The sequence below is a fragment of the Anoplophora glabripennis genome, unplaced genomic scaffold (assembly GCF_000390285.2).
Source record: "Anoplophora glabripennis isolate ALB-LARVAE unplaced genomic scaffold, Agla_2.0 scaffold152, whole genome shotgun sequence".
Taxonomy (NCBI): Eukaryota; Metazoa; Arthropoda; class Insecta; order Coleoptera; family Cerambycidae; genus Anoplophora; species Anoplophora glabripennis.
In genome coordinates, this window is record NW_019416497.1 from 630,078 (window position 1) to 656,288 (window position 26,211).

Genomic DNA, 26,211 nt, shown 5'->3' on the forward strand with positions numbered 1-26,211 from the left:
GTTAGCAAGAGAGAACTGACTCGATATCCCGATATAATAGTATAGAGGGTGGTCCAGATTTTAATAGACAAACTTCGGGAAACTATTAAACAACAAAAATTAACATCATATAGGCGCAGAAAGCCACCATTTATGAGATACAGGGCATTGAAATTAACAAAAATAAAACAATTTTTTTAAATATCTGGAAAACGGCTTTATCATATGTATCCAAATTTGGTACAAATTTTTTTTCAAATACTTTCCCCTAGTTTTGTATGCACATAGTCCAAATTCAAATACCAGTGGCGAAGAAACAAAGATACTGTTTTCTTATTTACAGTAAAACTTCTACGCCACTGAATTAATTGGTAATATGAATACATTTTATAATGGTCTGAAACATTCCGGATGAAAAAATATTATTTTATTTTTATCTAAAAGTGAATGGTTTACGAGTTATGAGACATATTATTCAAGTAAACAAAGCATTGAAATCGGGAAAAATAAAACAAATTTGGGTGGTCCAGAATCCAGATTTTAATAGACAAACTTCGGGAAAGTTTTAAATAACAAAAATTAACATCACTTTGCTATATGAACATAGGCGCAGAAAGCTGCCGTTTATGAGATACAGGGTCTTGAAATTAACAAAAATAAAATAATTTTTTTAAATATCTGGAAAACCGCATCATAATATGTCTCATAACTTGTAAACCATTCACTTTTCGACAAAAATAAAAGTGTTTTTTCATTCGGAATGTTTCAGACCGTTGTAAAATGTATTCATATTACCAATTAATTCAGTGGCATAAAAGTTTTACTTTAAATAAGGAAACGATATCATTGTTTCTCCACCACTGGTTTTTGAATTTGGACTGTGTGCATATAGAATATAGAACTAGGTGAAATATTTGAAAAAAAGTTTGTACCAAATTTGGATAAATTTGATGAAGCTATTTTCAAGATATTTAATAAAATTGTTTTACTTTTGTTAATTTCAACGCCCTGTATCTCACAAATGGTGGAGTTCTGCGCCTATGTTCATAGAGCAAAGTGATGTTAATGTTTATTGCCTAATATTGTCTCGAAGTTTGTGTATTAAAAATCTGGACCACCCAAATTCGTTTTATTTTCCCTATTTCAACACATTATTTAATGGGATAATATGTTGTAAACCATTCACTTTTCGACAAAAATAAAAGAATGTTTTTTCATTTGGAATATTTCAGACCGTTATAAAATGTATTCATATTACCAATTAATTCGGTGACGTAAAAGTTTTATTCTAAATAAGGAAACACTGTCCTTATTTCTCCGCCACTGGTTTTTGAATTTGGACTGTCTGCATACAGAACTAGGATAAATATTCGAAAAAAAATGTGTACCAAATTTGGATAAATTTGATGAAGCAGTTTTCCAGATATTTAAAAAAATTGTTTTATTTTTGATAATTTCAAGGCCCTGTATCTCATAAACGGTGACTGTCTGCGCCTATGTTCATAGAGCAAAGTGATGTTAATTTTTGTTGTTTAGTGTTTTCCCGAAGTTTGTCTATTAAAATCTGAACCACCCTGTATATAAGAGAAATATATCATAAACAGAGATATAGAGTGGGGAGAATGCTCTTACAACCTGCGCGAGCGGCTAATAACAATGGTCGCCATTTTGAACATCATGGTTGCCAACACAGATAAATTTTAGGGAAATTTAAATAGGAATAGGGAGAGGCAAATTTAAAATAAACCAAAAATAAAGATTCAAATTATATGAGCAAAGTTTTTTAATTTAATAGGTTTTTTTCAGAAATTGGTAAATATCTAAAAAAATTTGTATTCTGAAATATAAAGATAAACTAGTACAAACAAAATCTTATACGAGTATATGCAGAAACAACACTTTTCATTAGAATAAATAAATGACTTTCATGGTGTAATCCGAGTGACACATTGTGCTCTGTTAAACTAGGGAACAGTTCTTCTGCACAATTATAAAATTGTTGTACCACAGACGTAACAAATACAACCATAAAATCCTTTTCATGTGGCAATTTATTGTCAGTGAATATTAAAAGTCTTCTTATTGCGGTCTCCGTAGCATAACAAATCTTAACCACCCCTTCTGAAGGAATCTGTAAGCCATCTGTAAATTTCAATATTTATAATTATAAGTAATAAAAATAAAATAAATTACATTGCCTCTATTTTTTTTATCAGCCACCTATAAGTTGGATTACCAATAATTGTATCATTTGTAGACGTACAAGCAGTAAGACATTCAGGGCATCTATTTGTTTTTTTTTAACATTTTTAGAATACAACCAGAAATATATGTAACTACGTTAGTGGAAAATTCACTAAGGTCTACAAATATTGGTAATATATCATAGTCATGATCTAATGTCGCTTCCTCTGAAACATCTAAGCTATACTTCCTACATACTGAAATATCAATTTCTTCTTGTTGAGTCTTCGTGGCACTTGTGCTCGGTACTTTCAAAACTACCGTATCATCGAGTACCTTGCAGTTGCCACCTCGTCCAGCTATGTTTGAAAATAAAAGGAGTTTTCTGAAAGTTCTCATGAATTGCAAACATGATGGGTTATTATTCCAATCATTACGGGCTCTGAAAAACAGATCAGATTTTTATTATCAAAAACAACAATATGTGTATATAAATACCTCACAGAGAAAAAAAATATCTCTAAATGATCTTGACTAAATTTATATGTGAGTAAATAGTTCAATTTTTGAGTCTGCACAAAGCTATTAAAGATGCCCATTACAGATGTTGAGGAAATAACAAATCCAAGTATTGCAGTCTTTCTAGGTGTGCAATACAAAGGTCTGCCTGAAACATCTATACACTATAATAAAAATTAACACATTTCTAGCAGAAATGGTTTCCAAATTTCTTTATTGTTTTCCCTCAGAGGGGCTTTATAGCCTCTTCCATATGGACTTCTGGAATTCAGAAGGTCAAACAGGTTATCAATTTTTCTTATAAATAAAGCTGTAGCTTCTACACCCACAAAATCTGGATGCTGCAATTCTGAATGCAAAAACTCCAAAGCATCGGCAACTGTTCGGCTGAGTGTTTGCGCAGCTAAGATCACCTGTGAAATTTAAAAAATATATACTAAAGCAAATTCCTCATATGTATTGCGGTTTGTGTGTAATACCATTAACTTTTTTATCATTGAACTATTTAATTGTTAGTTAACTTCTATTTAATTATCTAATAAATAAAATTTTAAATTTTGAAAAATTAAAATTATGATGGCTCAAACTATTACATTGAAATTTTGATTAAAAATCTTTAAATATCTACTTACTTTCATTTTCTGTTTTTCCCATTCTATATGAGACTTTTTCAATTTATTGGCTAATTTTAACGTTTCCTCTTCTTGAACAGCACACAACTTCTTTATAAAGTTCCAATCTACTACTCCTTCTGGTGTTTTAATTTGACCAAAACTTGCAAAAAGGTTCCTTAACAGTTTTAGCATATGGCAAACATCTAATAGACAATAAACTTTTTTGCTAGTATCAGATGGGTGAGGAAACCATGTTTGCATACACTGTACGTCATCCAGTTTACACCCAAGGTCTTTTAACATAGAAAAATGCACTGATGGGCCATCGCAAGTTACAGATGTTATTTCTATTTCAATTTCTTCCAGTCGTATTAAAGCTTCACGTACAATGTTTGCTCTTTCTAATCCGTTTAAAGACTTTATGAAAAAGTATGCAATAGGTAATTTCCAATGAGAATTGTTGCAAACAACCATTAGCACAAGGGCTTCAGAAGCCGGTTGTAAATCATCACTGTCTATTGTCACTCCAACATCGATATAACCCCACGTTCTCTTATCGTCAAACTCTATTTGTTTTCTTATAGCCATCTCATCTAACATTAAGGAGCAGATAACATATCCATTTAGTTGTTTTGCTTCGGCTACTTTAAGTTTTAAAGCTTCAAATGATGGGTCACAAAATCCTGGGTGGCAGTCTATATTTGAGTACCATTTTCTGATAGACTGATGTGGCAGAGCTAGTGCAAATGTGCTTCGGACATATTCATATGCTTTACCTGAATAAAAATGTAGAGTACAGGCAAAGTTTCGCAACTTTTCAGGATAATTTTCCCTTGTAACAGTTCCCCGAGTTAAATTTTTTAAATATCTGCTCATTAATACATGAGGTACATCTTCATAGCATTTTTCTAAATGCTGTATAGCACTTTCGCTGAGACTCCTTTCTTGTTTTAATTGAGAAACAATTGTTTTTAAGGTTGTTATGTGCCTTTTCAGTGATTTAATGGTCTTCTTAGCAGAATATACCTTTTTTCTCACTTTGAACTGCGTCTTCTTTAATTCTGAATATTTTTTCTTGATTTTACCAGGAGATATACTGAAATAATGTAACATGTAAGTTAAGCAATATAGTCATTGGTTGGGGTGAGACAAAATACATGTCATGTGTATAACTTGCGTAACCTAATTACTGTTTTTTCTAAGACGTACCTATAATTATGTTCGGTTTGAATAAACTTTATATGCTTTCTCCTTGTGCTGCTATCAGTACTGGCAGAAGTATCTTGACTAGATGACAATTCACTAAAATAATAATAAAAATAAAATAAAAAAATAATAATGAAAAATATAATTAATAAAAATAAAAAATTAATATTTATTTAAAAATAGTATCTTCAAAAAAGTAAAATTACCAAAGGTTCCGTTTAAGCTTAGAACGCTCTGCCGTATCATTTGATGATGACATTGATGAAGAAAAAGAAACATTTTTCTGTATGGTATTTAATGTTTTCACTAAACTTGTGGATGGAGCGTCGGCTTTACTAGTTAAATGGGCCTCTAAATTTGGAACTGCATCAGGCTTTAAGCGAATTTGAGTTCCAACTTTCACGAAATCTATTGCTTTAAAGTGACATAAACAAACAAATTTATTCTCTGACCATTTAAATTCGTTATCGAGCCTCAGACTTTCTACCCATTTTATAAACAAATCACCTCTTGGAAAGTTACAAAACAATTTAAACAGGTGTTGCAAGGAATAAATACATAAAACCACTTACCGATGAAATGTAATTCCCTTTGGTTTAAAACGCCTTATGTTAAGGCACCCTCTCACAGCACACAACATAACAAAAATAATAAATAATAAACGTTTTCTTCAGTATAAAAACGATATATCGAATATTAAAAAACGTCCACAGAGCAAATTTGCCGTCCCAGGCGTAAATTATATGTTCATAAACAAATAGTAACTAATAAATAATTCACGAAACTTAACCTTATTCTCTCACCAAATTTCAAAACAAAACAAACTTCATGTTCAAAATGGCAGCGCCCATAGTGTCCCTCGAAAATAGGATGCGCAGAAGATCAATGAGCCTTCTCCCCACTCTATATCTCTGATCATAAACAAAAAAAAAAGCTTGCCATAAGTAAATTTTTACATTTAATTTCAGGAGGGATTAACTAGGATAGGTTCGGCTGAAGCTAACATTCCACAAGATATACAACTTTGTGGATCTCACATTAAATCAGAACACTGCGTTTTTGAGAACAAGGACAATCGCGTTACATTGGTGCCCCTAAATGGAGCACTGATTTACGTTAACGGTAGAGAGGTAAGAATAAATAAATTCCATGTTTATGATAATTAGAATTATTCTTCTGGTTTTTAGGTTACTGAACCTGTACCTTTAAAAACTGGTTCCAGAGTTATTCTAGGTAAAAATCACGTATTTAGATTCAATCATCCCGACGAAGCAAGAGAAATGCGGGAGAAAAATATGGCCACGTCGGAAACTGTCGACTGGAATTTTGCACAAATAGAGCTGTTGGAAAAGCAAGGGGTTGATCTCAAGGTTGAAATGGAGAAGAAATTGGTGACACTTGAAGAACAGTATCNTTCTCTTTTAAATTTTTCCTGTTTAACACTTATGCTAACAGTGTTTGTAAAAACAAACTACTCAAGAGTGATATACATGCGTGACTCATGTCTTCAGAACGAAAACTGTGTGAATCTCATGTAATTCTCGTCTGGCAGCTGTCCCGTGCCCATCTAGTCCATTTATTAGTGTGTATCAGTGTGTATCATGTCTGACTGTGTTCCTGTGGTTCGAGAAGTTTCATGATAGTCGAGGCAGCATGCACAATGGAGAGAAGATCACAAGCCAAATGAATGAAAAATCAAAACTTTGTTCTGTGCGCTGAGCCTTCTCCCCACTCTATATCTCTGATCATAAACAAAAAAAAAGCTTGCCATAAGTAAATTTTTACATTTAATTTCAGGAGGGATTAACTAGGATAGGTTCGGCTGAAGCTAACATTCCACAAGATATACAACTTTGTGGATCTCACATTAAATCAGAACACTGCGTTTTTGAGAACAAGGACAATCGCGTTACATTGGTGCCCCTAAATGGAGCACTGATTTACGTTAACGGTAGAGAGGTAAGAATAAATAAATTCCATGTTTATGATAATTAGAATTATTCTTCTGGTTTTTAGGTTACTGAACCTGTACCTTTAAAAACTGGTTCCAGAGTTATTCTAGGTAAAAATCACGTATTTAGATTCAATCATCCCGACGAAGCAAGAGAAATGCGGGAGAAAAATATGGCCACGTCGGAAACTGTCGACTGGAATTTTGCACAAATAGAGCTGTTGGAAAAGCAAGGGGTTGATCTCAAGGTTGAAATGGAGAAGAAATTGGTGACACTTGAAGAACAGTATCGCAAGGAGAAGGAAACCGCAGATCAACTTTTTGAGGAACAGAGGAAGGTAAGTATTTATAAATAAGTTTGTTGAACGCATAAGCAAGGTAGTATTTAAAAATATACTCTATTTCGTTTCACTCTTTAAAGAATTACGAAGCAAGAATTGACGCTTTGCAAAAACAAGTTGAGGAGCAGAGTATGACTATGTCAATGTACAGCTCATACACTCCAGAAGATTTCAATAATGAAGAGGATATATTTGGTAAGTGTATTATACATGACTTTTAATAACCTACTTGAAAGTTGTTTTATAACTAATTCATACATTTTTTTAGAAATTTGTGAATGATATGCTTAGAATTCTCCATCCTGTAACTTTTTTGCTTTTTTGTTTTTACATATAGTTTGTGTGTATGAAAAAGTAGATAATTATGCACTTAATTTCGTTTATCCTTGAAGGGCATCATGCAGAATTTAAATTTTGTTTGAAATAAAATAGTCACTGAAGTCAGTGTTATAATATTTGAATTATTTTTTGTAATTTTTTTTTCTTTGTAGATCATAAGTTAAGTTTTTAAACAAATGGTATATGTATATTACCATACATAATAGTATATTATTTAACGAGCGGTAATGCAGGTCATAACTCATGCAGATGAAGTTTGCAGCACGAGCCGCAGGCGAGTGCTGTAATTCATCAAGTGAGTTATGACCATTACCGCAAGTTGAATACTATACTTTATCTACGACTACATTTTCTGTAAACGAGTTAACGTTTTTATTGCTACACCAATCTTGAAAATTTTTATATACACCTTTATACTTGTTTTTTGATTTTTCTGGTAATAAATTCTGTATTGCATTATTAGCTACTTCTCTTATTTCTGGAGGTGTACATAATAACTCATCTTCGCTATCTAAATTCATCTTTTTTAGGACTATTATTAGAAATTGAGTTGAAAACGTCAAAATTATTTTGTTAAAATATCAAATGACATTTGTCCCCTCAATGATAATAATTGACAGTTCCGCCTACTGAGAGGCGTTGGCAATTTAGTAATTTTAAAATCTATTAATTATTCATTCCTTTCCATTTGTTAAAAATTCTTTCCATTTTACACCAATGGAACATATTTATCGGCTTAAAAATTTCCAAGAATTTACTGCGTACACTATTTACATACCGAACTATCATTGTAGAAGCCCAGCGTGAGTTATAATAACTCACTATAAAAACTCACGCTACTTGTTTATTGATACTATTAATTGCTCAAAAGCAGTTGAATAATTAATATATAAACTAATAGGAGTAGATAAACTATTTTACACACGATGTTGAATGCATGTTCCTGTATTATTAGTGTTCATACATTCATTTGCACATTCAAGTAAAGCAATTTTTCGTTATATGTATGACATGTAATTTGGCATCCAATTTTTGAAATTATTTATTTGAATTAGAAAGACTCAGGATGGTGAATTTCGCTCAAACACATTTAGAAACTGGAAAATCGACGTTCGCGTCACCATGCTTGTAGTACAAGATAATTTTTCCTTTTTTTGTATAAAAGTGCTGTAGTACCTACACTAGAGACAAATTGCGATGCTTTTTTCACACGAGCACCCCCCCTGTCTGGCTGGCTAGTTCTCTGCCGACTTTAGATAAAGTCAAGCGCATGGCTGCTTCAATTAGCTTTAACATTGAGATGAGCGCTTTTGCAGTGAACCCTCTGTTTGACGCAGAGTGCAACTGGACTGAGAAGCAGTTTGAGCTGGCTGCGCACGCGTGGCGGAAATGGAAGCACCATCAGTTCACATCTCTGCGAGACGACCTCTGGGGAAACGCCATCTTCCTAAAGGAGGCCAACGCCATCTCTGTAGAGCTGAAGAAAAAGGTAGCACACCACATTTATGTGCACGATTGTTGCTTATATTGCAGTGTTGTAAAATGTTTTATGTTTGATAAATTTTGATAAGACTATCTTCTAAACTGGGTGAATAAACACATGTATTTACAGGAAATAGGATTTCAAAATATGCTTATCTACTATTGTTATGTATGAAGAGAATAATTATAAGAATCATACATCAACAAGACGGGTACGGGATGATTGTTGCAAGAGTTTAGCACAAAATCCATTTTAAAATAAAAGTACAGATTTAAATGTATTCAGTGTAACAAGCGTGAGATGGACACGGAATGTATCTGCATTTTGACGAGTTTTGTTTAATTTTTACCTTGCCGTTTTCTGTATTTTTTTCTCTTTTAAATTTTTCCTGTTTAACACTTATGCTAACAGTGTTTGTAAAAACAAACTACTCAAGAGTGATATACATGCGTGACTCATGTCTTCGGAACGAAAACTGTGTGAATCTCATGTAATTCTCGTCTGGCAGCTGTCCTGTGCCCATCTAGTCCATTTATTAGTGTGTATCAGTGTGAATCATGTCTGACTGTGTTCCTGTGGTTCGAGAAGTTTCATGATAGTCGAGGCAGCATGCACAATGGAGAGAAGATCACAAGCCAAATGAATGAAAAATCAAAACTTTGTTCTGTGCGCTGAAGTTTAATTAGCAATTAATCTGCTAACATTCTGATTGTTGATTGATGATCAGACTTCAGGGCAGAGTACACAATTTCCATATTTTCATTCATTCGCCTTGTGCGGTTATGGCCCAGTCAGACGTGATGCACTTTTATCACCGTATATGGTTGTAACAGTTCATACATTTCTGTGGCTGTTTTAGCTGCTTCAAAAAGTAGCTGTACACATTTCAATGTGCATTTCCATGACAATTGTCAAAAACTCGCTTTATGCAAAACGTTATTACTTCGTGGGTCGATACATGTATATTTACAAAATTTTGTTTGGTCACTGAAAAAGATTCTCACTAAGTAGTTCCATTGACTGCACATAGATAGCGCAACGCACTTTACCACAATAAAATTAGTCTTAAATCTTAATAGCTGGACTGTATATGTACTGTAGTTTAGGGATAGCTTTTGAGCCATTTATAGGAGTCGCTATGAAACACTCTATTTTAGCAATTTTATTTCAAATCTTTAAAATTCCATAAGTATGGAGTCTACATTACTATTGACAGTTTCGCCAAATCTATCTTGTCCGTAAGTTTCACATGTGTACTGACAATCTCACCAGATTAACACCGAAGCTCGTTGTCTGTTTAAACATCATACGGTGAACATCGGTATGTATAACATTACCCTACTATTAAGGTCTTCTGTCTTTATCACTCCTTCTGCAGACTCTCTTTATGATCTGCGCATTTTGGGGACAAGATGAATTTGGTCAAGCTGTATATTTCAGTGTGTGAAACTTTCTGATATAATTATTATCGCTTGGTCAATTGCCACTTGATGAAGATTTTTTATGCAAGTATTAATGGCATTGTTTCAGGTTCAGTTCCAATTTACATTGCTCACCGATACACTCTATTCACCTCTACCACCAGACCTTAGACCTGTCATTGATTATGACCAGGATGAAGATACCACAATACCAAGAACTATCGTGGCAGTTGAAGTACAAGATATTAAAAATGGTGCAACTCATTACTGGTCATTGGATAAATTACGGTAAGGAAACAGATATCTTTTACGGTACCGTCACAATCATTTCACACAAGATAACAAATATTCTTAAAAAAATATTCAGCCCTGTTATTGTATGTATTTTATTTTTATTTTATTAACAAAATTATTTAAAATATACTTAATAATAATTATTATTATTTATTATTTTTATTAACATTTAGGTTTTTATTAACATTCATTTTATGTTATTAAATAAAAATAATAATAAAAAAAACAAAAGTTCCAACCTTATCTACTTTGTCAGTTGCGATAATTGAAATTAATTGGGCAGTATATCATTAACTCACTATTGTAGCTGTAAAAAACACTTATTTTTCTGCTTAAAAATCTGTATCTACTTGCATATCTATATTTTATGAAAATTTGTTTAATAATTTCTTTACGAATTTATTTTGCCCAAGAAAAACATCTAAATCAAAGAATTTTGCTTCTCGTATCACTTCTTTGACTATTATTTTGAAATCGTATCCATTATACCGGGTGTTTCATGAAGTTCTCCCGGCACTAATAGAGGATGTTCCTTGGGTTATTTCTAGAAAAAAAGTTTATATAAACATTTGTCCGATTTGCTTTACTTTATGAGCTATATGAATTTGAAATTTAAATGTAGAAAGTAATAATCAAATTTGTTGCGTTATGTCTCGGCTCGCTACGCATTGGTCAAGTGTGCTCTGACGACATTTGCAAGGTAAAATGTTATCTAGGTTACTGTCAGTTTTGACAAGCTTGCAGTTTAGTGTGAAGATTCAATTTTACAAATTCGCGAACAATGCCTTTTAAGTTTACGACTGCTAAGTATGCCGATATGGTGTTTGTTTTGGGTAATTGCGATGGAAATGCTACTCTAGCTTTACTGGAATATCAACGGCATTTCCCAAATCGTCGCATTCCATCCCCGAAAACGTTTACCACAACTTTTCATGCACTGAGAGAAACTGGTTCACTTCCAAGTGTTCGCATTCACTACGAACGGGTAAGTCAGCAGAGTGTTGTAGAAGAAGAGAATATCCTTGCTATGGCCGAGCGTAATCCCGGTGTTAGTACACCACGGATATCCACGCCTTTAGTGATTCCCAATACCAGGGTATGGAGAACATTAAACAAGAATCTGTTGTATCCATACCATCTACAGCGTGTTCAACATCTGGAGCCAGAAGATTTCCCTAGGCGGGTCGAATTTTGTCAGTGGTTGAATAATAATAGAAATTTGTATCGCTACATCTTATTTACAGATGAGTCACAATTTACCAGAGACGGTATCAACAACACCCATAACATGCATCAATGGTCGGACGTCATCCCTCATGCCGCCGTGGAAAGTAATTTTCAACATAAATTTAGCGCTAATGTGTGGTGTGGAATGTTATACGATCAACTTATAAGGCCATTTATTATTGAAGGTGGTCTTAATGGACCAAAGTATCTACAATTTTTAGAGGAAGAACTCCCGCGGTTGCTTGAAGATGTACCTCTGGCAAGACGATTAAGAATGTACTTGCAACATGATGGAGCTGACCCGAATTGTCACTGCTTACCTAAATGAATATTACTCTGGTCGCTGGATCGGTCGAGGTGGGCCGCACATTTGGCCAGCTAGGTCTCCAGACCTCAATCCGTTAGATTACATGTGGGGTTGAATGAAGGATTTGGATTATCAAGAGAAAGTGGAAACACGCGAAGCTCTAATCCAAAGAATTGTTAATGTTGCAACGCAAATAAAAGAAAAGCACGTGAATATTAGAAATGCAACGCGAGCAATTCACAGGCGTGCTGACAAATGTATTGAAGTAGGAGGTGGAATTTTCGAAAACCTTTTAAATTAAGAATGTATGTATCACTATTACCGATGTTCTAAAAATAAAAATGAAAATTAATTTCCATTATTTTATTTTCAAATTCGTGTAGCTCAATAAGTAAAGCAAATCGGACACATGTTTATATGAATTTTTTTCCTAGAAATAACCCAAGGAACATCCTCTATTAGTGCCGGGAGAACTTCATGAAACACCTGGTATATCCATTTTCATTTTAATCAGGGTTTACCATTTTAGTACATTATTATTTCATTACTTCTAATCATTTTTTATGCAGTACAGTAGAACCTCGATTATCCGTGATCTACGGGACTGATTGTGAGTGTGGCACGGATAATTGAAAAACACAAATAATCAAAAATTTACAAAAGAAACAGAGCAATACATAGCTAAACATGCACAAAATCATTAAAAATAAAATTTAGTATATTTATTTTAAGTACCTATAATTTTTAAGCAGTCAATCATTTTGGTCCTTATTTAACTTTTTCTGTTTTCCTTTATTTTCTGACATATTTTACATAAGTTTAAAATATCGACTTACTCAAAAATAGGCTAATAATTGCAACTTCTGCGGATTGGAAACGTCATCCACAACACATGATGTAATACGGTCTGTACTGAACAAAAACACAAAATAACGTGTCACCACAAATTCCTAGACAGCACGGATAATCCGCAGCCCGGATAATCCACACACGGACAATCGGGGTTCTATTGTATTATATTCCGTTCTTCAAATATTGGAGTAAACTATCTAATTAAATTTGGGTTGTTCCTCTACTTGAAACTTTTTTTATGAATTCTAAAAGACCTCATCCACAAAGCAGTTTATCGAAGGCGTTGAGCATAATATGTCAAAAATAGCTGTGATGGTTTTAAATTTATCGACTATGTGTTGTCATTTCTGATAGAGATTTATTTCTTTTGTGAGTAATTAGTGGAAGGAAAAAACTAGGAAAATGTATCCGATTGTTATCAGTAGGGCAATTAAAATTGTTTGGAAACTGGGCTTCAGTGGCTTAGATGGCAATTTGTTACTACAAAAACTTATCTATGCAATCTAATTTTTTTTTAAGTAGTACTTGCTTTTCCGTTTCTAAAACTGCAAAATTAAATAGGTACATAGTACACGATCTACCAGTCATCTCTGCAATGCCATCAGTCTGAATTAAATAGAATCAATTATTCTTCCAGTTAGAGATTAATTTCCTATCGTTTTGTCGAATGTATATGGCCGTTGCAATGAGTCAATAAGAATACGGCAACAAATCGATACATTATATCACTGTTGAATAATTTGCATTGTGAATGGGGCCTTAGTTTCTTTTGGTATGTAACAAATTAATTTCTTTATGTTTTGATTTTGTTTATAAAATTTGTATATAAATTTTATTCTCATATTTCAAAGCAAAACTCAAATTCTAACTTCTGCCGATTATGTCAATATAAACTATTCAAAATATAGATCACTAGATACTGCACAAGCTTGAAATCTGTAATATTACTTTATTTAAACTTATTCCTAAAATTAAAGAAAGAACGACACTGTAAGTGTGATTGAATTATAAAATGTAATATTGCAGGCTATATAATTATATGAAATATCTTAATTGTATATTTTTTGAATCATAAGTCAAAGATTGGAGATTATGCGTCTAATCTATAACGAAGAAGTGCCAGAAATTCAGAGTCCGGAAGTTGATGTAGACTCTACTCGACCTCTACTGAGATGTCTGGCTCAGTGTCCATCCTCGCCATCACGCTTCTCACTAACAAGTTTAATACCGTCGAGGTTGGTGCCACTGTATACCACCTCTTTGGTTCGTTTCATGTAAATACTTTTGCTTCCACATACTTTCTCATATTACAGATATCTACACAATGTCGTAAGTAATGTGGTATTGGTGGTATTTTGGTCCTTAATGTGATGCATAAATTTAAAAAAAGACTCAGAGAAATTTGTTTGCTATTTTTTTTTAACTTGTCATTTTTCTTACAGTGATAGATGATTCTTTTTAATTGGAAAATTGTTGTTTTTATACCATTTAACGTTTACTCCTTTAAGAAGCTTTACAAAATTAGGGATTTTAGAGTACCTTTTATTTGTGTCCCGCATTTGGCTCTAAAAAAGACGGTTGTGAGATTTTCGTTTAAACTTTATTTTCTCTGTAATATGTTTTTTGAAATCTGTTTCTAATTTATTTGTGATTTTCGTAGATGATAAATAAGACAAACTATTGAAATTAATACATTGACAACAAATGTCCTTCACTGACTGCCGTTTTGATTACAAAACGAAACACTGAATTTGGGTACTTTCTCATACAAATATTCTAGTAATTATGATTCCAAAGTTATAACAGTTTATTGTGGTACCCTCTCAATTCAGACTATCTAAAAATATGTGACCAAAATTTTTTTTCTAATTCAGTTGCCATCTAAATACAAGCTATCTATTTAAAAGTATTACTACCAAAACAGATTTTTCCGTAATTTTTTAAACATGACTAGTTAAAAAAGTTCTAAAAGAAAAAATTAAATAAATTACATTTTAAAAATATGTGCCCAAAAAAAATTAACGTACTCTTTATTGAATTAATGTGTTACATAAGGATGCATCGTACATATGTATATTGCGTTAATTGTGCATCTCCAACTTTGATTCTTTCAAACATTGTCCAAAATATTTCCATTTGCCTTTGCTGCATCACCAGCATCTTTGTCAATTTAAATTATATTCTGAAGAAACAAAATTGTACATTCATTTACAGCATTATGATAAAAATACAGCATAAAATGTTGTGCTAAATATAAACGAGAAATATAAAAATATAATTATATACAAGGTTTCATTAAAAAAATCAAATAAAAATTTAACTCGACCTTTCAAAAAATAAGCAAATTACCCCTTAACTCTCATTAATTCCCCGACGGACTATAGAGCATTCGAACGTTGAAGCAAACAGCTGATTTCCCCAGTCGTCTTGAATTTTGCAATTGATTTCAAAATCAAAGTGCAGTGGATCCTAACTTTATTAACAAAGTGCTTTAGACGAATGAATGTTTTTTTTAGCCGTACTGGCATTTCAAGTAGGTAGGTACCATACCACACTTTAAAAAGAAATAAGTCACTAGGTATACGTACTACAAACTGAATAATTATTTGAACATAATAGTAAAAACTCATATTCAATTTTAAAACATAGTGAAAATATTAACAATATTAAAAATACTAACTATACTCGGCGGCCGAAATTATAAAGAGTGACTAATACATAATATAAAAACACTATTACCATAATGCGTATAAAATATAAAATGATTTCTATACGGTTCAATATTATTTATCTTTGTGCCGCTCGCCATGCACATCGGTAGAATCTATAATCATGTACAGACTGAGTTACATTGAACGTTGATCTATATTTTATCTCTGTCTTTTGCACTTGGTAAGGAAAAAGGAAATGCTTTTTTAGTGGGTGTAAATGGACTTGATTTGCCCGACCTGAGAAACGTCATAGCATAAGCGTAGACGAGGGGTGTAATTCCATGGCTATAATAAATTTATAAATTAAAAAACACAACTGGGACGTTTTAAAATGCTGTAATAATTAAAATTGATCAAAGTTATGTTTCTTCAATATTTTATATATCTTGTTGCCTTTTACGCAGACACGCCAATAGATTTTCGTTCCCGGCACGCTTCATCCCCCTTACTAGTCCAAAAGCTAGCGATTAATCACTATCTATAATTTTTGGCCGTCGAGTATAGTGACAACCTAACATTCAAAAACAATTATTATCGTTATGGTTTATCAACAAATAAATAATGTTAATATTTAAATTGTAAAAAAATATCTTATCCATTCATGTGTCTAGATAAAAAGATCTGTTTTTTTCTTATCGCTTACTACAAATTAAAAATGCGGTTAGTGACCAAATAATAGGTCAAGATTTACTCTCGACAAACCTTTATTAAGCAGTCAAAAGGGGTTTAAATAATGATTTGAAAATTTTTTTTTTCAGCATAAATATGCATTTTCAAATTCATTTTTTCCCTATATCTTCCCTTAAAATTAGTGACATGACTAAATCACCCTTTATAATTAAAAATATAGTAGATACGATCAAAATTAAAACAACTTTTGTGTAACACTCTAAAAAAAGTTATAAGCTGTGATGTTTGTACATATATCTGGGATTATTTATTGTATTTTTAAATATGTATTCATTATTCTCCATACCTCTGACAGGGTAACTAGTAAAAGCTGATGAGTGAATAGAAGACTGTGAATTTTTGTATATCGGATGTGCCACATTGGTGATGCATTTATTGGAATCTCAAAAATTATGGTAGATAGAAAAATGTTTAAATGAGGAAAGTTTTAGACTATTCTACTGTTATATTAATGGTGCTGTCAAACCAGCTTTAGAATGTAAATTTTTTATTTTTACAGTTTTTGAAATCTGGTATAATTATAGAAACTTTTTGCAAAGGATTTCATTGGAACTCAGATTTTGTTTCTATGTTTTGGTTCCAAGAATCCATCATCTGTGTTAGATTTATTTTTCTTATGGGTGCTATATTGAACTGAATGTTGAATAAAGAGTTAAATAAATAGATTTTCATTATAAGGGCAGAAAGTTTCGGTAATGTGCCAAAAATAAGGAAAACAAAGTAAATGAAATGTTCAAATAAGAATTTGAATCTGCAGTGAAATATTTCAAATATTTGCTATAAGATTTTGCTATTGCTATAATTATTATTGTAACAATTTTATTGATAGAATTACGGTCATCATCAGAACGGCTAAATGGGTATACATTTTAAGTCGTCCTACACTATTGCCCAGGAGATATAATTAAATGAACTGCGGAATGTTGGGTAGCTTAACTAATATTCAAAATATATTTCGGAATGCACATAAATGAAATTAAAATCCAGTGCCATATTACTTCACATTTGAAAGCTAATTTACTTGACAAAAGAAAAGCTGATTTAAATTAATTATTAATTTAACAAATGCAAAATTTATGTGGTCCTATTGGAAATATTGAAACGACAAAGTTTAATTGTTCATTATTCAAGTAATAAAATTTTCCTTAATTTATCTTTCTATTTAGTTTTATACTAAAATATTTTCGAAGATTCTCATGTACTTTTTATTTTTTCAATCTTCAAGTAACCAAGCTTAATAGTTTAATATTTGTACATAGTTTCATTGTAAACATAATTATGAGTAAGTAAATTAGCTGGATTATCTTCCACTTGCTTTTTACTGTGAAGCCTCGTTTTTAATTTTTTCCTTAATTTCAAGCTTCTTTCTTCTCATGGTGGCACCAACCTAATATTTCTGTTTATTATTTTGTAAACAATACTCCTTTGTATATAAACACACCACACTAGACTAGTTACAGACACCTTTAAAACCACATAATTTCAGGCAACGCTTAGAATTGATGCGTGAGATGTACCACAATGAAGCGGAAATGTCACCCACCTCGCCCGATTACAATGTCGAATCACTGACAGGGGGAGACCCATTTTACGATAGGTTTCCCTGGTTTAGGATGGTAGGCAGAGGTTTCGTTTACCTGAGCAATTTACTTTATCCCATTACATTAATACATAAAGTGGCAATTGTTAGTGAAAAAGGAGACGTTAGAGGTTACTTGAAGGTAGCCGTTCAGGCTGTAATGGATGAAGACAACTCTGATCAGGTCGGAGTTCGCCAAAGTGCCAGGATAGCATTTGAATCAACACCTAAAGGTAAATGTATGAAATGGTAGTATAATATGCGATATACGTTGCTATAACATTCTGTTTCTCTAGCTATTATTGAAAGAAATATTCATAACATTGAAGATAGGATAATTGAGGGTCATAACAATATCGATCCTATTAAACTTGATGAACTTATAGAGTGTGATGCTGATTCAGGGCGTGGAGACAGTTCCGTTTCTTCTGATCTAAAAGAGGAGGACATACCCGATCATCTTGCTATAGGAAGAGAATTCACATTCAGGGTCACAGTTTTACAGGCTGTTGGAATTTCTACAGAATATGCTGATATTTTCTGTCAGTTTAAGTAAGAAATAGTCACTATTTTGCACCTTTTGCAATATACAGGGTATTAAGTATGTCCGTAACCTTTTGGGGGTGATTGCGTGATTTTAAATTAAAAAAGTTATATAAACCCAGGCAAGTCAATAATTAAGATACAGGGTGTTGAAATTAAAAAAAAATAATGTATTCCAAAATATTTCTAAAGATATAGAACCACTCGTTTCCCGAAAAAAATTCATATTACAATTTTAAATATATCAAATAATACAATATAATGAAAAATTCGAGAAACCATGCATTTTTTTCCTCACAATATCATCTGCTATACCTCTAACAAAATGAAAAATTTTATTCCATTGATTTTTTCGCATCGTTTGTTTTTAAAAAATCCCACGAACTTCTTTTTAAGAAAGTGTAGTCCTATTAATTTTACATTTTGTGTAGTGTTTGGAAACATTAATGAAAATTTATGAAAATAAATAAATTGAAAATGGTTAATTTTTCAAATAAAATGGAAGATATCTTATTTTTTGGAAATACCACAAGGAAGTGATTAAAAATATCCAGTGATGTTGAATATCTGGCATTTTCAGTGAGAGTCTCCCGGTGTCTCCGCCACAAGCATAGAAATTCAGTAGATCTTTAATTAGATAAAATAACCCGGAACTATCCTTATGGAAAATTGTCCTCAATGTGTCGATCAAAAAAGTCCATGGGACCTAGGTCTGAAAAACTAATGTTCTGAAGCTACAGCCTTCTGAGGTTATCGAATTCACGTGCTCGATGACCATCCAAGTTTTCTTAAGGTGCGTCAGCTATTTTCTGAAGATTGAGGAATGCTGTAGATATGCTGTTGACGGATCAGCATGCGTAAAAACATAAGATGTCTCTCAAGCAGTATGTGTCGCTATCGGTGTTCTTTAGTAGGTGCTTCACCGATTTTCTGAAGACTGAAGGATGATACAGCTATTTTCACCACGGATTCGCATTCAACACACGAAAATACATCAAGAAACAGCCAGCTTGGTCGCTTTATAAAGAAATATTTTCTTTTACACGCCTGTAAATCATTGAACTTGATGTTCATCGAGCACATGGATTTGATAACTTCAGAAGGCTGTAGCTTCAAAACAGTAGTTTTTCAGACCTAGGTCCCATGGACTTTTTTAATCGCTACAGTGAGGACTATCATTCGGCAAAGTTTCGTACCATTCGACCAGGACCGGTTTTCCATAAAGATAGTTGCGGGGTCCTTTACTTATTCTGCATCAAATATTTTCAGAGATAGCTTTAAAAAGGTGATTTTTTTGTATAAATTTCAACACCCTAATGTGTGACCCATGTGTATATATATAACCCGTTTAGTATAAGGTCGCTCAAAGAACATTAACATCCTGTATATCTAGATGTTTTTCAGTTAACAGAAGTTGCAGAAGCAATTTATAACATTTCAACTATTGATTATTATTTTAGTTTCCTTCATCGACATGACGAAGCATTTTCCACTGAACCTGTGAAAAATACAGGAAAAGGAACACCTCTTGGTTTCTACCACGTGCAAAATGTAAGTCTTTTTTACTATTTCTTAATATCTTACTTGTAATGTTTGGCATTTTTCAAAACTGTTTCAGGTATTCCTAATGATCTGTTTTAATTAAAAAATAAGCTCATATTCATATTTGCTATCCCAATACACTCCGTATATTTTAGTACTTTGTAAATGACTTATCAACAACATATTATTTTTCAGATAACTGTGTCTATCACAAAATCGTTTATAGAATACATAAAAACCCAACCCATAGTTTTCGAGGTATTCGGCCACTACCAACAGCACCCGCTTCACAAAGATGCCAAGTTAGAGGGCAGCGTGCGACAGCCGCCTCGTCGAATGCTCCCTCCATCCATACCGATTTCCCAGCCAGTGAGGTCAAGTAAATTTGGCGCCCTACCGTCCCCATGCACCGCTCACATTCACGCCAAAGTAGATGTTTTGGTTTGGTTTGAAATTTGCGAATTAGCTCCTAATGGCGAGTACGTACCCGTTGTTGTTGAACACAGCGACGACCTCCCTTGTAGGGGACTGTTTTTACTACACCAAGTACGTATTTGCGTTAGTTTCAATTCAACCTAACTTCATTTGCAAATTGTTTTATAGGGTATCCAGCGTCGAATAAGAATTACGATAGTTCACGATCAAGCAGCTGAAATTAAATGGAAGGATATAAGGGAGTTAGTAGTGGGAAGAATAAGGAATAGTCCAGAGTCAGAAGAAGACGAAGATAACGACAATTCAGTATTATCCTTAGGGCTGTTCCCTGGCGAATATGTAGAGACAGCTGGTGATGACAGGGTTATGTTTAGGTTCGAAGCTGCTTGGGATAGCTCTTTACACAATTCTCCCTTATTAAATAGAGTAACATCTCAAGGGGAACAGATTTTCATGACTATATCAGCATATTTGGAGGTATATTTTCTTCAATATTCTTTTTCAAATAAAAAATATACTAAATCTATATATTTTGGAATTCTAGTTGGAGAACTGTGGACGTCCAGCCATAATAACTAAAGATTTAAGCATGGTGATATACGGAAGAGATGCCAGAACAGGTCCCCGATCCTTGAAACATTTATTCTCCGGAAGCTATCGCAACGCAGAGGCAAATCGCTTGTCGGGAGTCTATGAACTGCTGTTACGACGTGCTAGTGAAGCAGGTAGTCCAGGTAGATCCCCTTTAGTCTCCTCTTCCCAGCCTCTTATATGTTATATATCCTAAAAACCTCTGTTATTTAGAATTTTTCGTTCTGTTGTTTGCTTGTCTATTTCTCAATGACCAAAACAGATTTTACTACACGTTTAAGTTACTGACAGAAGATGTCATTGTCATTCCGAACCCCACGTGATTGTGAAAATTACGCAAACTTAAATTAGTGGCAAATATTAACACAAAAATGATGGTAATGATGTCAGTGGAGTGCATATATATTTTTTTTTGTGCAGAATGCAATAAGGTTGTTTCTTTAGTTAAAATTCTAAAAAATGTTATATAGATAATAAATAACATAATTACTTTTTCTGTTTCAATAGAATTTGTTAAAATAGTATTAAAGTACGTTAATGATGATATTTTGTCACACGCAAAACTAGAAATTTTCGTTAAATAGAGAGACAGTTCTCTATGCAGTGGTTCCCAAAATGTTTAAAAGTTCGTACACCATCAAAAAAAAAATTGTGATAAATAAGTAAAACTTGTTTTTCGAAAACTAATTTCTTAAGTCTACAGTTCATTCTTCAAAGGACCCCGCAACTACCCTTAAGGAAAACCAGTCCCAGTCGAATGATACGAAACTTTGCCGAATAATAGTCCTCAATGCTTCGATCAAAAAAGTCCATGGGACCTAGGTCCAGTGATTTTTCATTTGTCCTCTATCGAATAGCATAATCAATTTTTATATGTAACGTTTCCTCTCTCCAGAACCATCATCAAGTTCATTTTTTTAATATGACCCTGGAAATTTTATTACCAATTTTTGCAAGCCATCAAGACCCCCAATACTGTACTGCCTCAGTTCGAATCAGATTCAGACGTTTTGTTTCTAAAAATTCATCTTCAATGTATTTGTTCCAGATTTATCTATTTTTTTAAGATTTCTATGTTTCTTAAATTATCGTACACTCTAAGTGTCGTTACACCCTGTGAAAGCCATCTAGTTATTTAAACTATTACCACTACTATTACTTGTTTAGGTGAAAAGCTGAAGCATAACTCCCTACTCTAAAGTCAGCTGATTGCGTTTTTTCGTTTGTTTATAACATAATCAACTTGTCGACAAAGTCTCAGCTTTTGCGGTATTAATTTTTTTTAATGATTATTTTACGTGTGTGGCATGCTGCCGCAACTACACCTCCCGCCGGAGGTGCGCGAGTTGAAGGTCGATTCACTTACTAGTGATATCAAACGAAGCGTAGGAAAACTTTTCAGCTTTTGCTCTTTTGGTCATCAAAAAAGTTCGCTGCCTTCTGGGCTACAAACTGTGTCATAGACTGACAAACTCAAGTTTTAAGTGTATGTTATTTATTACTTTTAAATTCAGAATTTGATAAATAACAGTTTGAAATTATTACAAAACAGAAATGATAAAGAAACATTTGAGAGCTCACGTCCGACGGAATAATCAATGTCTCAGAACAGTCTAGCTGCTAGTCAATAAGGTTATAGGGATGTTTTGGTATATATCTGCATTGTAGAACTGTCCTAAGTATCACTTTATATTAGTGCAACTCAGAAATTATCAATAACCCAGCATATCACATAAATTTTTAATTAAAAAACATATCAACTGAAAAATCAAATATTTCTTAGAGAATACAAAAATATTTGCATGTTTTAATTAAATAATTCAGGCAGACATTTTATGTAAAATTTAATTTCATTTTAGTGGTGGAATTTTTCCTTACAAATTCAACAAAACACAGTGTACACTAAAAGTTTGCATGATATATGTCTTTTTTCAATATTGCATGTAGTGAATAAATGTTTTTTTAAAATTAAGGAATTACAAAATATAAAAAATACTGCGCTTACATGAAGTGGGCCAACTTTATTACAAGGTCTTTGAAGATAATGGCAAGTAATTTTGTAAAGAAAATTTCTTATAAATGCAGAGGAAGCCCGAACGTGGATAAGCATACTTAATGGATACCTTCCTTGGATAAAGCGAATTAGATCACGTTACTTTAGTAAAATATTGTTTTCTTAAAAAGTTATAATATATAGTTCTTTTAGTCAATTCAATGAAATTTGATATAGAAAGGTTTTTAAGGTAGCTTTATTAAGCCAAGTCAACCAATGTACACACAAACTTTGCCAATTACTTAATAGTTCAACTTTTACTTCCTCCGTTTCTTAATATTTTATCATTGGTTTTCTCCACAGGAGTTGTCGTATAAAACACAGTTCTTATGCATCTTGCTGAAAAATTTTCTACATCAATGTTCATACCAATAGGATCGCCTATCCTGGGATCCTACTCACTGCGAAGTATTATCAGATATGTTGATCGTCTGCATAAACAATATAATACATACTCTACTCTCTCTGAACTGAATATGTTCCATCGTGTAAGGTTCATTTTCACTGACAAAATATTTATCTAATGACTTTCTGTCTTCATTCCTAAGTGCTCTCATTCCTTCTTAACAGTCATCAACTTAGTCCCCTAAATTGTTATACAGCATGTAATTATTTTATTATTTTGTCGGCTAATAAAACATCACATATACCTTGGAAAATATGGAAATACTGTCTTGTTTTTTAATAAAATAATTAACTGCCAACTGTCATCTCCATCCTCGTTTAAAAGTAATTTCAATAATTACATATTTTCTCTTTTGCAAAAAACTATGTTTATAAGAAATTTTCCTCTCAGAATTGCTTTTTCTGTCACCTTTTAAGGTTTATTATAAAGTTGAACCTCACTTACAGACTATGCTATATTTTTTGTTTTCTTCTAGGTGTGCAAAGGAGACAACGACGTGTATTAGACACAAGTTCCACCTATGTTCGTGGAGAAGAAAACTTACATGGCTGGAGGCCAAGGGGAGATTCCCTCATATTCGACCATCAATGGGAGTTAGAAAAATTGACACGTTTGGAAGAAGTTGAAAGGGTTCGACACACGTTATTACTAAGAGAAAGGCTGGGTCTGGACAGAGCCCTGAACTACAATAAATATCACTTAGAATATACCAAAAGCGAAAAGGAAGTTTGTAATATGGTTGCCAAAAATAATAATATTAACGTTGCAGGTGAGTAATTGTAAAAATAAGTACAATATAGACTCGATTATCCGGACCTCGATGATCCCAATCCCCCATTTCTAAGAGCATTGTTATAGAGCAAATGATTGCTCGTTTACAGAAGAAAAAGATTGTGGAAATTCTTCCTATTAAAAAAAGTTTTTAATTGCATTGATTTTATGCAAAGAACTGAATAAAATACCTCTTTTAACAGATAAGTAAGTTGTTGAGATTTAGTATATTATAGTTTATCTTATATAATAAGTTTTTTCTCAAAACTCGAACCCGAGACATCTGAACTACTTTTTGTCTATCTCTTCGGGAAAGATGAGAAGTAATTCCCCAAAATTGTTGCAATTGTTTATAAACTTTACGTAAAAAAGTATCGTGTAAATCAATGGTTATTTTCAATTCATACGAAAGAACGAGTACTTGCTGTCTCTTTTAAAGTAATTTTTTCATTTTTTCAGCAAATAACGACACATATGAATACAGTGAACGGGAGAAGGAGCTACTCAAGAAATGCGTACGTCTGATACAAGGTAGGCATCGGGATAGCTCAAATAATATCAAAGATAATGACGTGGCCAGTCCTTCCGACGAAATTACCGAAATGAGTACAAGCATGATTTCGAGTGTAATGTCTAACGGTTCCATTGAACTGTGCTCTCCAGAACGGGCCGCTTTACCCGGAGAATGTGCACCCTTCCCTCCTGTTCCAGCTTCGCCCCCAGGACCAAGAGATCCAGAACTTGTATTATATGTACCGGATATGGAAGAGATTAGAATTTCACCAGTTGTAGCAAGGAAAGGCTATCTCAATGTATTGGAACATAAGACACATGGATGGAAAAAGAGATGGGTGGTAAGTTTTTCTGTTTTTGTATAATTTTTGCATTTCCATATAAATATTTTCTCAACGTAACTAAAAATGGCTCTTGGATTTCATTCTTATTTTGAGTTAAATTCTTATTTTAATGGAATAATTTCCTTCAACTTTAAAGGAAAAAGATGCACTTCATAAAAGTACATATTAACAATGACAAATGCATAATTTATGAGATCTTAGGGTGTCGATTGCAATGCCCACTGGGCAGTGACGTATTAGTATTTATTGTATTTATTACTTTTATTGGCATATTATAATAATTTAAGCAACATATTGCCTCTTTTTGAGGCCCACTTTTTTAAATCTGAGGGCATGGACTGCACTGCCCCCTGGCCACGAACAGCTTAACTTCCCTTAAAACTGTGGGCGATGTCAATAAATAAATGGACCCTCTTGTCTTGTATATTTAATGCTGAAATTGCAAACAATTATTTTATCCCATCAGTATAACAAAAAAAAATTAGTGATTTTCCTAATATAACCACAAACACTTAAAATGAAATATTAAAGTAAGAAACAAACTACCAATTAATTTAACTAATTTTCTTTGCAATCGAAGGAAACTACCCCATTCTTTTAGATTCTACCTCTTATATTTTTTATTTGTCAATACTTAAAAATAAAAAAGCAGCTCATTACAGGATAACCAAAAATATATACATTTTAACCATACATTTAATACATCGAGAGCGACAACTATATTGTCTAATAGTTCTTCTTTATTTGCAATGTTTGTAAAAACATGTTATCTCCAGATGAATCTATTATGATAGCAAGTGCTGCTTATATTATATTTATACATAAGGGTAGATCATAAGCGTCCACAAAGATTTTGTGAAAAATATATATTTTTCGGATCCCGCAAAATTGGGGTATTTTTGTACGCCTCGATTGAATGTAAGCACTTTTCTTCACTCCATTCCATGATCGCACCCAAACTTTACAGAATAAATATCGCAACACTGACTGATACAGTGACACATGCTAACTTGTGCTCCTACTACGAACTGTCCACACTATTAGACTGCTCCTCTTTGTTTCATAACATTTACTGACAATGGGATGGCCAAAATGTATCGTTGCCTGTTTGCAAACACGAAACACAAGACATACACACTGTAAAGTTATGGTACAATACATGATACAAATACAGTTACGGAGCGCTTATGAGTACCCGGCTTTTGCTATGCAGGCTAGCAAAAAAGTTCAAGATAGTGAATCATTCCATAAAACATCATATGTTATTTACACCAGAACCGTTTTAAGATTGCCATTACCTCACGAGTGTGTCCTAA

At 32.9% G+C, this 26,211-nt stretch overlaps 1 protein-coding gene across 1 annotated transcript in view; it reads left to right on the forward strand.

Moving 5' to 3' along the window:
* The window catches only part of LOC108908069 (kinesin-like protein unc-104), a 115,604-nt gene that overhangs the window by 84,801 nt on the left and 4,592 nt on the right, over nt 1-26,211 (forward strand). The window contains exons 11-23 of the mRNA XM_018711981.1: nt 5,471-5,632; nt 6,519-6,791; nt 6,875-6,989; nt 8,450-8,622; nt 10,147-10,325; nt 17,605-17,930; nt 17,994-18,249; nt 19,701-19,791; nt 19,978-20,328; nt 20,386-20,694; nt 20,762-20,951; nt 23,743-24,036; nt 24,498-24,892. Of these exons, the coding sequence (XP_018567497.1) occupies nt 5,471-5,632; nt 6,519-6,791; nt 6,875-6,989; nt 8,450-8,622; nt 10,147-10,325; nt 17,605-17,930; nt 17,994-18,249; nt 19,701-19,791; nt 19,978-20,328; nt 20,386-20,694; nt 20,762-20,951; nt 23,743-24,036; nt 24,498-24,892 (3,114 nt within the window). The remainder of the gene's footprint in view (nt 1-5,470; nt 5,633-6,518; nt 6,792-6,874; nt 6,990-8,449; nt 8,623-10,146; nt 10,326-17,604; nt 17,931-17,993; nt 18,250-19,700; nt 19,792-19,977; nt 20,329-20,385; nt 20,695-20,761; nt 20,952-23,742; nt 24,037-24,497; nt 24,893-26,211) is intronic.